This window comes from Pristiophorus japonicus, chromosome 6, assembly GCF_044704955.1.
Source record: "Pristiophorus japonicus isolate sPriJap1 chromosome 6, sPriJap1.hap1, whole genome shotgun sequence".
NCBI classification, from domain to species: Eukaryota; Metazoa; Chordata; class Chondrichthyes; family Pristiophoridae; genus Pristiophorus; species Pristiophorus japonicus.
Window position 1 is genome coordinate 116,637,986 of NC_091982.1, and position 16,188 is coordinate 116,654,173.

Consider the following 16,188-nt stretch of genomic DNA (forward strand, 5'->3'; position numbering starts at 1 on the left):
GGAGTAGGCCATTCGGCCCCTCGAGTCTGCTCCGCCATTCAATAAGATCATGGCTGATCTTCTACCTCAACTCCACTTTCCTGCACTGTTCCCACATCCCTTGATTCCCCTAATATCAAAAAATCTATCGATCTCCGTCTTGTATATACTCAACGACTGAGCCTCCAGAGCCCTTTGGGGTAGAGAATTCCAAAGATTCACCACCCTCTGAGTGAAGAAATTTCTCCTCATCTCAGTCCTAACTGGCCGACCCCTTATTCTGAGACTGTGACCCCTGGTTCTAGACTCCCCAGCCAGGGGAAACATCCTCCCTGCATCTACGCTGTCAAGCCCTGTAAGAATTTTATATGTTTCAATGAGATCACCTCTCATTCTTCTAAACTCTAGAGAACATAGGCCTAGTCTACTCAATCTCTCCTCATAGGACAATCCCCCCATCCCAGGAATCAGTCTGGTGAGCTTTCGTTGCACTCCATCTATGGCAAGTATATCCTTCCTTAGGTAAGGAGACCAAAACTGTACACAATAATCCAGGTATAGTCTCACCAGGGCCCTATATAATTGCAGTAAGACGTCTTTACTCTTATACTCAAATCCTCTTGTAATAAAGGCCAACAAACCATTTGCTTTCTTAATTACTTGCTGTACCTGCATGTTAACTTTCAGTGATTCGTGTACAAGGACACCCAGGTCCCTCTGAACACCAGTATTTCCCAATCTCTCACCATTTAAAAAATACTCTGCTTTTCTATTTTTCCTACCAAAGTGGAGAACTTCACATTTCTCCACATTATAATCCATCTGCCATGTTCTTGCCCACTCACTTAGCCTGTCTATATCCCCTTGACGCCTCTTTGCATCCTCCTCACAACTTACATTCTCACCTAGCTTTGAATCATCAGCTTTGTATCATTGCTGTTAATGTGCAGCCCATTGACTCTCTTACTGGATTCTGCACTGTCCAGCCACCAGTGCTACGAACCAAGCTCTCTGGGCAAGCTCTCCAGCCACCAGCACTACTAACTAAGCTCTCTGGGCAAGCTCTTCAGGTGACAGTCGCTGATTCAAATGAGTGATGTGGGGTTTCTGTTACTGAATTGCAAGATTCAGCATGGTGCATTCCAGAGGGTGTACACCATTCTGATTTGTAATGTAATTGGTGCTCTCATGTTTTATCGAGTAGCATTTTACAAAGGCTGGTGTAACAGAAGCAATGAGAGAGAGTTTGAGTGCCTGGGGCAAAACTCCGAGTCATTGCCTCGTTACTATTCTCCGACTTCCAGACAAGGTCTAAGTGAACCGGCCAATTTAAAACTAACTGCAGCTCAAAGCTTTGCTTCTGAAGACAATTCACGTCGGAGCAGCGGATGCTGGTGATTGAACCCAGATCAGTGCACCATTTGTTGTCCAGGGCCCCGGCATTCACAGGGCACAGAGGGTCCATCAACCCTAGCCCTCCTTCAAAGTGCTCTCACTGGAGCAAGTTGCCGTACGCACTCGGGCCAGTGCTGTGGTTTATTTTTCGCATTTCCTTCCCTCCTCTCCTGAAGGTGGTGAGCCTGGCCTGGGGTCGGGACCCACAAGTACAACACGACAGTGGCAGCTCTTGGTTTGTGACGCAGGATGGTGTTGGCCGAGTGTTCGAGGTATGAAAGCTGATCCTGACCCTGTACTACCCCGATGCACTGTCTCAACTGGGAGTCGCTGATGAGTGGAGGGAATTCTTGGGTGACTTTTCGCCTGTAGAATCCCAGGGTCTCAGGTCATTGCAGTGCCCCAGTATTTGGTACCACTCAGTGCCTGGGCTGAACCGTGGAGACAGGGCATTGGACTGAGGTACTGTAGGGAACAGTACTGGAACTGAGCGACAGGCAGGAAACTACATTGTCACTGAACGATTCAGGTCCAACTATTGCAGGCAAGGCCAAAGTCCAGAGATCTAGAGCAGCGTGTGGGAACTCCCTGTACCTGAGCCCTGATGGCGAGCAGACACTCATTAAACAGTTAGCAACAACAGCAAACACACAGGTGGGTTGAGATTGTACAGCAGAGAGAGACTTACGTGGCAGAGGAAATGACATCACAGTGCTGGTCGGAGTCGAGTACTTTGGTTAAATGATAAGCAATTGAATCGGCGTACTGAGATATCGGCACCTGGAACAGACCGTGAACAGTCCAGATTATCGCAGCAACACATACACCTCACAATAGCTGGACTGTACAACAGGAACTGTCGGAGATACCGACTGTACACCGGGGGCTGCAGGAGGGGCCGACTGTACAACAGGAACTGTCGGAGACACCGACTGTACACCGGGGGCTGCAGGAGGGGTCGACTGTACACCAGGGGCTGCAGGAGGGGCCGACTGTACAACAGGAACTGTCGGAGACACCGACTGTACACCGGGGGCTGCAGGAGGGGCCGACTATAAAACAGGAACTGTCGGAGACACCGACTGTACACCGGGGGGCTGCAGGAGGGGGCGACTGTACAACAGGAACTGTCGGAGACACCGACTGTACACCGGGGGCTGCAGGAGGGGCCGACTATAAAACAGGAACTGTCGGAGACACCGACTGTACACCGGGGGGCTGCAGGAGGGCCGACTGTACAACAGGAACTGTCGGAGACACCGACCGTACATCATGGGCTGTAGGAGGGGCCGACTCTACACCGGGGGCTGCAGGAGGGGTCGACTGTACACCAGGGGCTGCAGGAGGGGCCGACTGTACACCGGGGGCTGCAGGAGGGGCCGACTGTACACCGGGGGCTGCAGGAGGGGCCAACTGTACACCGGGGGCTGCAGGAGGGGCCGACTGTACACCGGGGGCTGCAGGAGGGGCCGACTGTACAACAGGAACTGTCGGAGACACCGACTGTACACCGGGGGCTGCAGGAGGGGCCGACTCTACACCGGGGGCTGCAGGAGGGGCCGACTGTACAACAGGAACTGTCGGAGACACCGACTGTACACCGGGGGTCTGCAGGAGGGGCCGACTGTACACCGGGGGCTGCAGGAGGGGCCGACTGTACAACAGGAACTGTCGAAGACACCGACTGTACACCGGGGGCTGCAGGAGGGGGCGACTGTACACCGGGGGCTGCAGGAGACGCCGACTGTACACCGGGGGCTGCAGGAGGGGCCGACTGTACCCCGGGGGCTGCAGGAGGGGCCGACTGTACAACAGGAACTGTCGGAGACACCGACTGTACACCGGGGGCTGCAGGAGGGGCCGACTGTACAACAGGAACTGTCGGAGACACCGACTGTACACCGGGGTGCTGCAGGAGGGGCCGACTACACCGGGGGCTGCAGGAGGGGCCGACTGTACAACAGGAACTGTCGAGGACACCGACTGTACACCGGGGGCTGCAGGAGGGGGTGACTGTACACCGGGGGCTGCAGGAGACGCCGACTGTACAACAGGAACTGTCGGAGACACCGACTGTACACCGGGGGGCTGTAGGAGGGGCCGACTGTACACCGGGGGCTGCAGGAGGGGCCGACTGTACACTGGGGGCTACAGGAGGGGCCGACAAGGCCTGTAAGTACAATTCCTCTCCCTCCTCCTATCAATGAATCAATCTAATGACAATGCAGAGATTACTGACACATCTTTTCCCAGCTGTTTTGCTGTAAATTCCCTGCAGTAAAATTGAGCCTGTGATTTGGCTTTGAGGAGGTTTCATTTTGTGAACTTAATACTATGGATTCTCAAACATAATCCTTGTGATTTATACAGTTTGACCAAAGCCTCCTTTTAAATGTATAATTTCTGGGATATAGACTGGATCCCATTAATCCCACTGTTTAACCGATGGGAATCTCATACCTGCACCTGGGAATTGTAAACCTCATCTTCTGTCACAATGGAAAGTGGATGCTTTGTTGCTCCTTCAAAGGTCATGATGCTCCATCTGTGGGGCAGAGAGTAACCCAGCCATCGTCACAGTCACATACAAACATAGCAACATAGGAATAGAAGAAGGCCATTCAGCCCTCGAGCCTGCTCCACCATTCAATAAGATCATGGCTGATCCGCGACCTAAGTCCATATACCCGCCTTTGGCCCATATCCTTTCATACTTTTGGTTAACAAAAATATATCATACTCGTATTTAAATTCAACAATTGATCTAGCATTGCATTGCCGTTTGTGGATGAGAGTTCCAAACTGCTACCACCCTTTGTGTGTAGAGGTGTTTCATAACTTCACTCCTTAAAGGTCTGGGTATAATTTTTTGACTGTGTCTCTTAGTCCTAGATCTCCCCAATCTCTATCTACCTTATCTGTCCTCCTTAATATCAAATCTTTGATCAAATCACCCCTTAACCTTCTAAATTCCAGGGAATATAACCTGGGTATCATTCTGGTAAACCTACGCTGCACTCCCTCCACGGCCAATATATCCTCCCTAAGGTGTGGTGCCCAGAACTGCTCACAGTGCTCCAGGTGTGGTCTAACCAGGGTTATAACTGGAGCAGAGCATCTACCACCATGTATTCTAGTCCTCAAGATATAAAGTCCAGCATTCTATTAGCTTTTTTGATTATTTTCTGTATCTGTCCATAATGCTTTATGATCAATGTCTCTGAGGACTTCTACAGTTTTTAGCTTTTCACCATTTAGCAAGTACTCTGTTCTATCCTTTTTTCGGTCCAAAGGGGATGAGCTCACATTTATTTGCCACACTCTCCTCTGATTTGTTTCTGTGAGATGTGGGGGTGAAGGTCGAGGGTACGTATCCCCTAAATATTTAGAAAGCAAGCCACCCACTGCCCAAATAAGGCAAGAATCCACAGCCACCCCACCAAATGACCCGAGAGTAAAACTCACAGATAACTAGACAGAACATCAACACTGTGCCACCGAGAAAGGGTCAGGCTCGGTGAGAGGAACAACTGATCATGAGACTCCCTCTGTAAAAGGGGTCCCGACGGGGAGACTCCCTCTATAAAAGGGGTCCCGACGGGGAGACTCCATCTGTAAAAGGGGTCCCGACGGGGAGACTCCATCTGTAAAAGGGGTCCCGACGGGGAGACTCCATCTGTAAAAGGGGTCCCGACGGGGAGACTCCCTCTATAAAAGGGGTCCCGACGGGGAGACTCCCTCTGTAAAAGGGGTCCCGACGGGGAGACTTCCTCTGTAAAAGGGGTCCCGACGGGGAGACTCCCTCTGTAAAAGGGGTCCCGACGGGGAGACTTCCTCTGTAAAAGTGTGTATAATCATCATCATCATCATCATCATAGGTGGTTCCTCGGAACGAGGATGACTTGCTTCCACGCCAAAAAAGGATAAGTTCACAGGTGTTCCAGTGAAGGACCTAAAATTCCAGATCCTGAACGACACCCTGAAGGGTGGAAGATGCCTGTTTGTGGATTTTGTTAACGTGGAGTGGCCATTGCACACCAGCCACCACACGGGCTTGACAGAGTTAGGTCTTGGTCCAGTGACAAGGGTTAACCAGGACGACTGGAGACCTGCTCTGATGCATGGAACTAGTGCGCACACATATCGCAGTGTGGGCTGGCCCGTGCTGCCCCTGGGCACCTGGCCCTGAAGCAACGCTTCCCCTGGGCCCCGATCACATCCCTCCACAGTCTTTCGCTGCTCCTTCGCCCCGACCTCGCCGCTCCTGCTGCACCTGCCCACTATCCAATTACCGACCTGGATCTGGATGATGTCCCTCTTCGCTGCTGTCGCAGCTCGCGCTGCTCCCTGAGGTGGCATGCCTCAACGCTGTGTATAATACTGGGTACAGGGAGGGACGCTTACTGCAGCAGTTGCTGCTATTGCTGAGAGCAGCTCATTCAGGGCAGACGGAGAGCTTAACCTGCAGGGGGAGCCCGCCACTCAGCCCTGTATGTGAGCCACCAGCATTATTCACACTGCGAAGATTTGAGGCACAGGATATTGACAATGCTGAACTCCCATCACGCAAGCAGTTTACTCTGTAGGTTCCTGCTCTTACTGAAAAGAAAAGACTTGGATTTCTATAGTGCCTCCCACAACCACCGTGCGTCTCAAAGCGCTTTACAGCCAATGTTGTACTTTAGGTGTATAGTCACTGTTGTAATGTGATAAAAGTGGAAGCCAATTTGCGCACAGCAAGCTCCCACAAACAGCAATGTGATAATGACCAGATATTCTGGTTTTGTTACGTTGATTGAGGGATAAATATTGGCCAAGTCACCGGGGATAACTCCTTTGCTCCTCTTCGTAATAGTGCAATGGGATCTTTTACATCCACCTGAGGGAGCAGAAGGGGCCTTGGTTTAACGTCTCATCTGAAAGACAACACCTCCGACAGTGCAGTACTCCCTCAGTACTGCACTGTATCAGCCTAGATGTATGTGCTCAAGTCCCTGGAGTGTGACTTGAACCCAGAACCTTCTGACTCGGAGGCGAGTGTGTTACCCATTGAGCCACAGCTGACACTGTATTTTTTACCGAGAAGCCCAGGGGAAGGGATGGTCCCACAGTGCAAGATATCCCCAGGGGAAGGGATGGTCCCACAGTGCAGGATATCCCCAGGGGAAGGGATGGTCCCACAGTGCAGGATATCCCCAGGGGAAGGGATGGTCCCACAGTGCAGGATATCCACCAGGGGAAGGGATGGTTCCACAGTGCAGGATATCCACCAGGGGGATGGTCCCACAGTGCAGGATATCCCCAGAGGAAGGGATGGTCCCACAGTGCAGGATATCCACCAGGGGAAGGGACGGTCCCACAGTGCAGGATATCCACCAGGGGAAGGGATGGTCCCACAGTGCAGGATATCCACCAGGGGAAGGGATGGTCCCACAGTGCAGGATATCCCCAGGGGAAGGGATGGTCTCACAGTGCAGGATATCCACCAGGGGAAGGGATGGTCCCACAGTGCAGGATATCCACCAGGGGAAGGGATGGTCCCACAGTGCAGGATATCCACCAGTGGAAGGGATGGTCCCACAGTGCAGGATATCCACCAGGGGAAGGGACGGTCCTACAGTGCAGGATATCCCCAGGGGAAGGGATGGTCCTACAGTGCAGGATATCCCCAGGGGGACGGTCCCACAGTGCAGGGTATCCCCAGGGGAAGGGACGGTCCCACAGTGCAGGATATCCCCAGGGGGACGGTCCCACAGTGCAGGGTATCCCCAGGGGAAGGGACGGTCCCACAGTGCAGGATATCCCCAGGGGGACGGTCCCACAGTGCAGGGTATCCCCAGGGGAAGGGACGGTCCCACAGTGCAGGATATCCCCAGGGGGACGGTCCCACAGTGCAGGGTATCCCCAGGGGAAGGGACGGTCCCACAGTGCAGGATATCCCCAGGGGGATGGTCCCACAGTGCAGGATATCCCCAGGGGAAGGGACGGTCCCACAGTGCAGGATATCCCCAGGGGAAGGGATGGTCCCACAGTGCAGGATATCCCCAGGGGAAGGGATGGTCCCACAGTGCAGGATATCCCCAGGGGAAGGGATCGTCCCACAGTGCAGGATATCCCCAGGGGAAGGGACGGTCCCACAGTGCAGGATATCCCCAGGGGGACGGTCCCACAGTGCAGGATATCCCCAGGGGAAGGGATGGTCCCACAGTGCAGGATATCCCCAGGGGAAGGGATGGTCCCACAGTGCAGGATATCCCCAGGGGAAGGGATCGTCCCACAGTGCAGGATATCCCCAGGGGAAGGGATGGTCCCACAGTGCAGGATATCCACCAGGGGAAGGGATGGTCCCACAGTGCAGGATATCCCCAGGGGAAGGGACGGTCCCACAGTGCAGGATATCCCCAGGGGGACGGTCCCACAGTGCAGGATATCCCCAGGGGAAGGGACGGTCCCACAGTGCAGGATATCCCCAGGGGAAGGGATGGTCCCACAGTGCAGGATATCCCCAGGGGGACGGTCCCACAGTGCAGGATATCCCCAGGGGAAGGGACGGTCCCACAGTGCAGGATATCCCCAGGGGAAGGGATGGTCCCACAGTGCAGGATATCCCCAGGGGAAGGGATGGTCCCACAGTGCAGGATATCCCCAGGGAAAGGGATCGTCCCACAGTGCAGGATATCCCCAGGGGAAGGGATGGTCCCACAGTGCAGGATATCCCCAGGGGAAGGGATCGTCCCACAGTGCAGGATATCCTCAGGGGAAGGGATGGTCCCACAGTGCAGGATATCCCCAGGGGCACGGTCCCACAGTGCAGGATATCCCCAGGGGAAGGGATGGTCCCACAGTGCAGGATATCCCCAGGGGAAGGGATGGTTCCACAGTGCAGGATATCCCCAGGGGAAGGGATGGTCCCACAGTGCAGGATATCCCCAGGGGAAGGGATCGTCCCACAGTGCAGGATATCCCCAGGGGAAGGGACGGTCCCACAGTGCAGGATATCCCCAGGGGGACGGTCCCACAGTGCAGGATATCCCCAGGGGAAGGGATGGTCCCACAGTGCAGGATATGCCCAGGGGACGGGATGAGAGATAATGAGCGACAAGAAGGAATGGTCTACTGGCACCCAGCGTGGTTTGAAAGGTCTGCAGATTGTAAGAGGTACGGGGGACTGAGGGAGGGGAGATCTCCTGCTGTCAGATGCAGTGAGGTTGCAGGGTGTGGGAGTGGGATGTGGACTTTTGGCAGAGCAGGGAGGAGAGTTCAGAGCAACAGCTGGTATGAAGAGGTGTTTAAAACGAGGAGGGATTTTGATAAATAAGGAGAATCTGTAACCAGAGCACACATATTTCAGATAATTGGCAAAAGAACCAGAGGAGATATGAGGATATCATTTTTACACAGTGAGCGGTTAGGATCTGGAACGAGCTGCCTGAAAGGTTGGTGGAATCTGATTCAGTAATAAATGTCAAAAGGGAATTGGATAACTACTGGAACATGGGGAAAGGGCCGGGGAGTGGGTCTAATTGGATAGCTCTGTCAAGGAGACAGCACAGACACGATGGGTGAATGGCCCCCTTCTGTATTGTCTGAATAAAGGAGTGAGACTGTTGGGGAGCTTCCAGGCAGAGACTGGAGCTGGGAGAAGGATACGCGATCACGTGCCGAAGGGGCCGATACCCTTACCTGTCCAGCATCTTGGTGGTGGCCCGTTCCAGCTTGGCCATAACCTGAGGAAGCTGCGCATCGTCATCACATAATCCGCCCCAGCCCAGAACCCTCGCCAGGTCATTGCCCGTCCCCAGGGGCAGCACGCCCAGCTTGCACTGTTAAAGAGAGCAAAACATTTCAGCACACAGCACACAGCACTAGCTCACAGCACACAGCACCTCGAGTCTCGTCGTCGAGAGCATGCAGAAAGCAAGCACAGGCAGCGGAAGGAGCACGCGGCAAACCAGACTCCCCACCCACCCCTTCCCTCTACCACTGTCTGTCCCACCTGCGACAGAGACTGTAATTCCCGTATTGGACTGTACAGTCACCTAAGAACTCACTTTCAGAGTGGAAGCAAGTCTTCCTCGATTTCGAGGGACTGCCCATGATGATGATGACAGACACACACAGCGCCCAGCTCACACAGCGCACACATGGCACCAGCTCACACACAGCACCAACTCACACAGCTCACAGCACCAGCTCATGTTCCGCATCCTCCGGCCATCCCGCCAATCGCAGTACCATCCACCCCCGTGATGCTCAGTACCATCCCTCTATGGTGCTAAATACCACCCCCTACCCCGTGGGGGTCAGTACCATTTCCCCCCCTCCCCCCACCCACACCATCTAAGTCCCAAGAATGAATGAACAAACTATGTGTGAAGGGCAAGCAAGCAATGAGGGGAGCTCTAATCACTCACTGACCTGTTTGTGTAAGCCGAGTTTATCGATCTCAGATAAGACCCAGCCCACACTTCCGTCACCGCCACACGCCAGGATCCGGAATGTCGCGAACTTCAGGAAGAGGCGCAGCCTGCCAGGGAACAAGTATAGCTCAGTATCTCTTCAAATCGGCAGCAAAGTGACTGCGAGGCAGCGGCAAAAGTCACATTTCCCAATTGTTCTAAGCAACGCCGCAGAATTTCCCCGGAACTGCTCTTGCTCCCCGACTGAAACTCGGCTGGAAATGCGGCAGGAAATACCGTTCACATCGAAGTTACGGAAGTAAGTGGGAGCAGCTCCAAACACATTCCAGGTGAGAGTTTGTGAGGATGTACAATCAGGCTGGTGTAACTGAACGTCTCAGTAATCCTGTCAGTGTGAAATGTTAGCCAAGCAGGCCGATTCAAATGATGACAGATTCCATGCACCAGCTCAGAATCAGAAGGTCATAATCCAGGCTGAGAGGCAGTACTGAAGGAGAGGTGCACTGCAAGAGAGGGAGTACTGAGGGAGCGCTGCACTGTCAGAGGGGCAGTGCTGAGGGAGCGCTGCACTGCTGGAGAGGGAGTACTGAGGGAACGGTGCACTGTCGGAGGGGCAGTACTGAGGGAGCGCCGCACTGCCGGAGGGGCAGTACTGAGGGAGAGCCGCACTGCCGGAGGGGCAGTACTGAGGGAGCGCCGCACTGCAAGAGGGGCAGTACTGATGGAGCGCCGCACGGCAGGAGGGGCAGTACTGAGGGAGCGCCGCACGGCAGGAGGGGCAGTACTGAGGGAGCGCCGCACGGCAGGAGGGGCAGTACTGAGGGAGCGCCGCACTGTCGAAGGGGCAGTACTGAGGGAGCGCCGGAGGGGCAGTAATGAGGGAATGCTGCACTATTAGAGGGGGAGTACTGAGGGAGCGCTGCACTATTGGGGGAGTGGGGGGGGGTAGTACTGAGGGAACGCTGCACTGCCAGAGGGACAGTACTTAGGGAGTGCCGCATTATTGGAGGGACAGTACTGAGGGAGTGCCGCATCATTGGAGGGACAGTGCTGAGGGAGTGCCGCACTGCCGGAGGGACAGTACTGAGGGAGCGCTACATTATTGGAGGGACAGTGCTGAGGGAGCGCTGCACTACCGGAGGGATGGTACTGAGGGAGCGCTGCATTATTGGAGGGACAGTACTGAGGGACGCTGCATTATTGGAGGGACAGTGCTGAGGGAGCGCTGCACTGCCGGAGGGGCAGTAATGAGGGAATGCTGCACTATTAGAGGGGGAGTACTGAGGGAGCGCTGCACTATTGGGGGGGTGGGGGGGGTAGTACTGAGGGAACGCTGCACTGCCAGAGGGACAGTACTGAGGGAGTGCCACATTATTGGAGGGACAGTACTGAGGGAGCACTGCATTATTGGAGGGACAGTGCTGAGGGAGCGCCGCATTATTGGAGGGACATTATTGGAGGGACAGTACTGAGGGAGCACTGCATTATTGGAGGGACAGTGCTGAGGGAGCGCTGCACTGCCGGAGGGACAGTATTGAGGGAGCGCTGCATTATTGGAGGGACAGTACTGAGGGACGCTGCATTATTGGAGGGACAGTGCTGAGGAGCGCTGCACTGCCAGAGGGACAGTACTGAGGGAACACTGCACTGTCGGAGGGGCAGTACTGAGGGAGCGCTGAACTGTCGGAGGGGCAGTACTGAGGGAACGCTGCACTATCGGAGGGGCAGTACTGAGAGAGCGTCACAGTGTCGGAGGGGCAGTACTGAGGGAGCGCCGCACTGTCGGAGGGGCAGTACTGAGGGAGTGCTGTACTGTCGGCGGTGCCATCTTTCGGTTGGATTGTTAAACTATGACTGTTCTAGAAGTATGGGTGGGACTTAAAATATTCCATGGCATTATTCAACAAAGGACAGAGGTCTCCTGGCCACTATTCCTCCCTCAGCCAACATTACCAAACAGTTTAACTCATCATTTACGTCACAGTTACAAAATGGCAAATGGTGCAAAATGGCAGGCGTGATTTCCTACAGAACTGCACTTCACAAGGTGAATTATTAGGTGAAACGTGTGAGGAATGTCTGGTGATGACAAGCTGTGAGGTAGGTTTTGCTGACAGCGGAGGAGCAGGTGGTGGATGGACCTACCCGAGGTGGGGCCCACCATTCATCAGGTCGAACACCTGCGCTGGATTCAGCAGCTGTTTGAACTTCCGGAGAAACTTCACCCCCTGGTTATCACCGCTCTTGGAGTTCACCAGGACCAGGAGGGGACTGGTGCAGGATGAGGCATAGGTGGCCTTCCAGAACCCTGGGTAGAGACAGGGAGAGAACACATGGCTGAGCAACAGTGCTTGGGATGGAAGAAATAAAAAGACAAGACAAGCACACAAAGCAACTGGTACACTGAATGGAGCCTGCTCCGCCATTCAATAAAATCATGGCTGATCTTCTACCTCAACTCCACTTTCCTGCACTATCTCCATATCCTTTGATTCTCTTACTATTCAAAAATCTATCGATCTCTGTCTTGAATATACTCAGCGACTGAGCCTCCACAGCCATCTGGGTAGAGAATTCCAGAGATTCATCACCCTCTGAGTGAAGAAATTTCTCATCTCAGTCCAAAATGGCTGACCTGGGAGCTGGAATCTGACTGACAGTGGGGGTCCATGGGAAGGTCATCCGCCCGCCCCTTGCAACATCTCAGCAGAACTCTCACTTCCTGGGGCCTTTCTACTCTGGCCTTGCAACAGGCCCGAAGCCTTTGGAAGGGAAAAGAACTCAATGGCGAGTCAATTGATGACCTATTTGAGGCCGAGTCACCCCACTCAGAGTTGGTTTGGGTCGCTGCGCCTTCCAAAGACCCTTCTCAGCACCTTCCCCGCAATTGGAGAGGGGGGATCAGTGTTTCTGGGCTTGGGCTCCCTCGGGCACTGCTTCATTTCACTTCCATCCGAAATCCGGCCCCTATATAGTTTGGGGGAAATTCCTTACACGGTGGGCTGCCTCGGTCCACCATGAGGTGACTCCCATGGATGATCTTAATCCCCCTCCTTATAAGGGCAATAACAAAATGAGTGTAACCCCAAGGTCTGTGTGTTTGCTCATGTTCACCCTGATTATAATCTCCAACAGGCCTCCTCCTACTGATGTGAGGCTCGCTGAGATTTTCTCGCTCATTCCTTTCAGTCAATCCACCTCTTCATTCGAAATGAACCCTTGGATGGGCGAGAGTGCCATACACAAGGCAGCCAATGAAATCAGGGGCTCCTCGGCCATCCATCAACCTCACTGCACATGCAGCATTGGCACTCCCCAAGTCTCTCCGTCCCCCATCCTGTTCAGAGTAAAGCCCTTATACAGTGCGGCTTCATCTGAAATCTGGAACCTTTCCCCCCTCCCCCAAAAGGCTGCAGATTCTGGGGGCCGATTAGAGCTTTCATGATTGAGATTGATAGATTATTGTTGTGTAAAATATCAAGGGTTCTGGAGCAATAGCAGGCAAATGGAGTGGAGGTGCAGATCAGCCATGATCTGAGTGAATGGCGTTGGAGGGGATGGACGGCCTCCTCCTGCTCATAATGTTCCCGTGTTCCATACAGTCGGGAACAATCTCAATACATTGCTTCATTTATATCTACACTGCATTCTGTTCCCATAGCAACCATTGTACACACTAGTTTCGTGTTGCATGATCGACGAGTTAGAGGTAATTTTTGAAAACACGTTTTACAAAAAATCGCGGTGCAGAAATGGGGGCTTCTCTCAGTGCTCCACAGCGAGCAATTAGGGTTTCAAAAAGCAATCTGTAATCAGAGATAAGTGTCTCTGTGTAATGGTGTGAAATGATACAAGCCGTATACAGGAACAGATGGTAACGAGGGAGCTGTCACATCACAGAAAGAGTCTCACCATCAGGACTTCCTCTAAAGAGGGAGTCGTCATCGGGACATTACAAGGTCCTCTTTTAGTTAGGGAGTCTCACCATAAAGACCCCTTTCAAAGGGTTAACCTTAACTGAATGCATGTGTCACCCTCCTCCCAATCTCATCAGTCAGTGTTTATATTGCGTGTGTCTGCATATGTTTGAGTACCTGCTGATTGTGCCTATATCTGTACATTTGTGTCTGTGTGTGCATGTATCTGTGCACCTGTACGCATCTGTGTGTACACATGGCCATTTGCTCATGCTGAATATTAATGGGGAAGGTGGGTTGGGAGCAGTGGGAGGGGGCTGGGGCCTCCGAGGTGGTCAGGAAACCTGGAGGACAGGGTTCCCGCAGGCCCTGCCGAATTTACCAGGGCCTGATTTGCATGGGAAGCCTCTGCTTCCTGCCCGCAGCCAGCCAGATCGAGAGGCTGGCTGACTCCGGGCGAGTAGGCCTGCAGCACTAGACCGCAGGGAGGAGGGAAGGAGGGAGGGTTTGCGTGGGGACTGGGGGGTGGGGTGGGGGGGCGGGCAGCAGCCAAAGAGGCACTGGGGGGGGTGGTCAGCAAGAAGATCTGGCACTGGAGGTTGGCCAGAGAAGCACGGTGGGGGGGGGGGGGGGGGCTGGGGCAGCAAGAAGGTTATGGCCCTGGAGCAGCACTAGTGGGAGTGGGGAAGGGAGGGCCGAAGGGGAGTGGTCATCAGAGCCCACATCCTGAAGGCATTAGCAACCAGTGAGCAGCTGGCACAACTGATCAATTGGAGAAGGGACTTGAAGGCCTGGGAAGCAGGGGAGGGAGGCCTCATGGGGGTTTGGTGGTCTGGTGGGGTGGAAATTGGGGACCTCATGGGGGGGGGGGGGGGTCTCCAATCGTGGGGATGAGTTGGAGCAGGGAACCTGGATCCAGGAGGTAGGTATAAAGGCACTTACCTCCTGGATCCAGCAGTCCTGGCCTTCCATTAGCTAGCAGGATTCATGGGGGGGCGAAACCCAACCAGCAAAAGTTAAATTCGAAAGCCTCATTATAATATTTCAATAGACCACCCGCCTCCTGGCAGCAGATTGGCTGCCTGCCCCCACTCCACCCCCATTAAAACTGGAAGTGGCCGGGTTGGAGACGGGTTCGCGATTTTTTACATTTTAACTTCCCCCACGCCCCAACCCACCCGTTTTTTTTTTAGGTTAAAATTCTCCTATTTGTGTCTGTGCGTATGTTTGTCTCTGGGTTTATGTCTGTGTGTGTCCATGTGTTTGTGTCGCTGTGCGTGTCCATGTGTGTGTCTGTTGCATCTGGGTTTGGGCTTGTGTGTCCATGTGTAGGTTTGTGTCTGGGTTTATGCCGGTCTGTCTGTGTGTGTGTGTGTGTGTGAGTGTGAGTGTGTGTGTGTGAGTATGTGTATCTGAGTGTGTGTGTGTGTGTGTGTGTGTGTGTGCGCGTATGTGTCTGTGTATGTGCCAGTGTCTGTGTGTGGCTGTGTGTGTCGCTGTGTATACTACACAAAGCTCCTATGCTGGCACAGATCCAAACTGCGATCTCCTAAAGCAGTTTGACAATGGAAGGCGGGAGGCTGCCAGTACTAAGTTACCGCGGGAGTACTGCACTCTCAGATACTCACCGTCTGAGTCAATGCTGTTCAGGGCGGTCGGAGGAATGACCGACAGCTTACACTGTCCCAGTGGGCACTTCCGGTCAAACTGCTCCTTGCACACACTGTGAACCTGAAACACAGGGGCACACATTCTTAACCAATGCTTCTCCACGCTGGCTTCCAAATTATTCTGGCCGGGCAAGGCTTGGGTTACACAAAGCACCAGGAGATTGGGACTCTGCACCACGGCTGATGAAATCACAAACCTCTCCAAAAATGCAAGTCCAATTTAACTACAAACAGCACACAAGGAAATCCTGCCCCCACTGTGTTTGAATCAGAAAGACCTCACTGATATTTAGGGAAGAATGAAATGATTCAAAGATTGGCCCTGAATGTGCCAACAAGCCTGGAGCAACACTCACCCTCAGTGACATTCAAATAAACTATTTGGGGAATAAGGGGAAGCTGGGTAAGTACGAGGGAGCAAGGAATAGAAGGGTATGCAGATAGAGTGATAGGAAGTAAGGTGGGAGAAGGCTTGTTTGGAGCATAAACACCGGCATAGACCTATTGGGCCAAATGAGCTGTTTCTATGCTGTAAAATTCTATGTAACAATAAGTAGTAAGTTGATTCAAACACGAGGGATAAATTTATTACTGGATATTAACACTAACCTACTCAATGTAATCCCATTTCTTTGTTATTGTCACAGATTTTTATTGTTTTTCTATCTAATCTATCCATGCTTAATGAGGCAGTGTAGAGGGAGCTTTTCACTGTATCTAACCCGTGCTGTACCTGCCCCGGGAGTGTTTGATGGGACGGTGTAGAGGGAGCTTTACTTTGTATCTAACCCAGTGCGGTCCCTTATC

General features: G+C 53.3%; 1 protein-coding gene across 1 annotated transcript in view; it reads right to left on the reverse strand.

Annotated features, from left to right (window-relative positions):
* LOC139265223 (diacylglycerol kinase eta) overlaps positions 1–16,188 on the reverse strand; it is a 363,559-nt gene that overhangs the window by 100,482 nt on the left and 246,889 nt on the right. Inside the window, exons 8-13 of the mRNA XM_070882149.1 lie at positions 15,340–15,442; positions 11,940–12,102; positions 9,793–9,901; positions 9,058–9,197; positions 3,835–3,919; positions 2,063–2,154 (exon numbers count right to left, since the gene is read on the reverse strand). Coding sequence (XP_070738250.1) covers positions 2,063–2,154; positions 3,835–3,919; positions 9,058–9,197; positions 9,793–9,901; positions 11,940–12,102; positions 15,340–15,442 — 692 coding nt within the window. The remainder of the gene's footprint in view (positions 1–2,062; positions 2,155–3,834; positions 3,920–9,057; positions 9,198–9,792; positions 9,902–11,939; positions 12,103–15,339; positions 15,443–16,188) is intronic.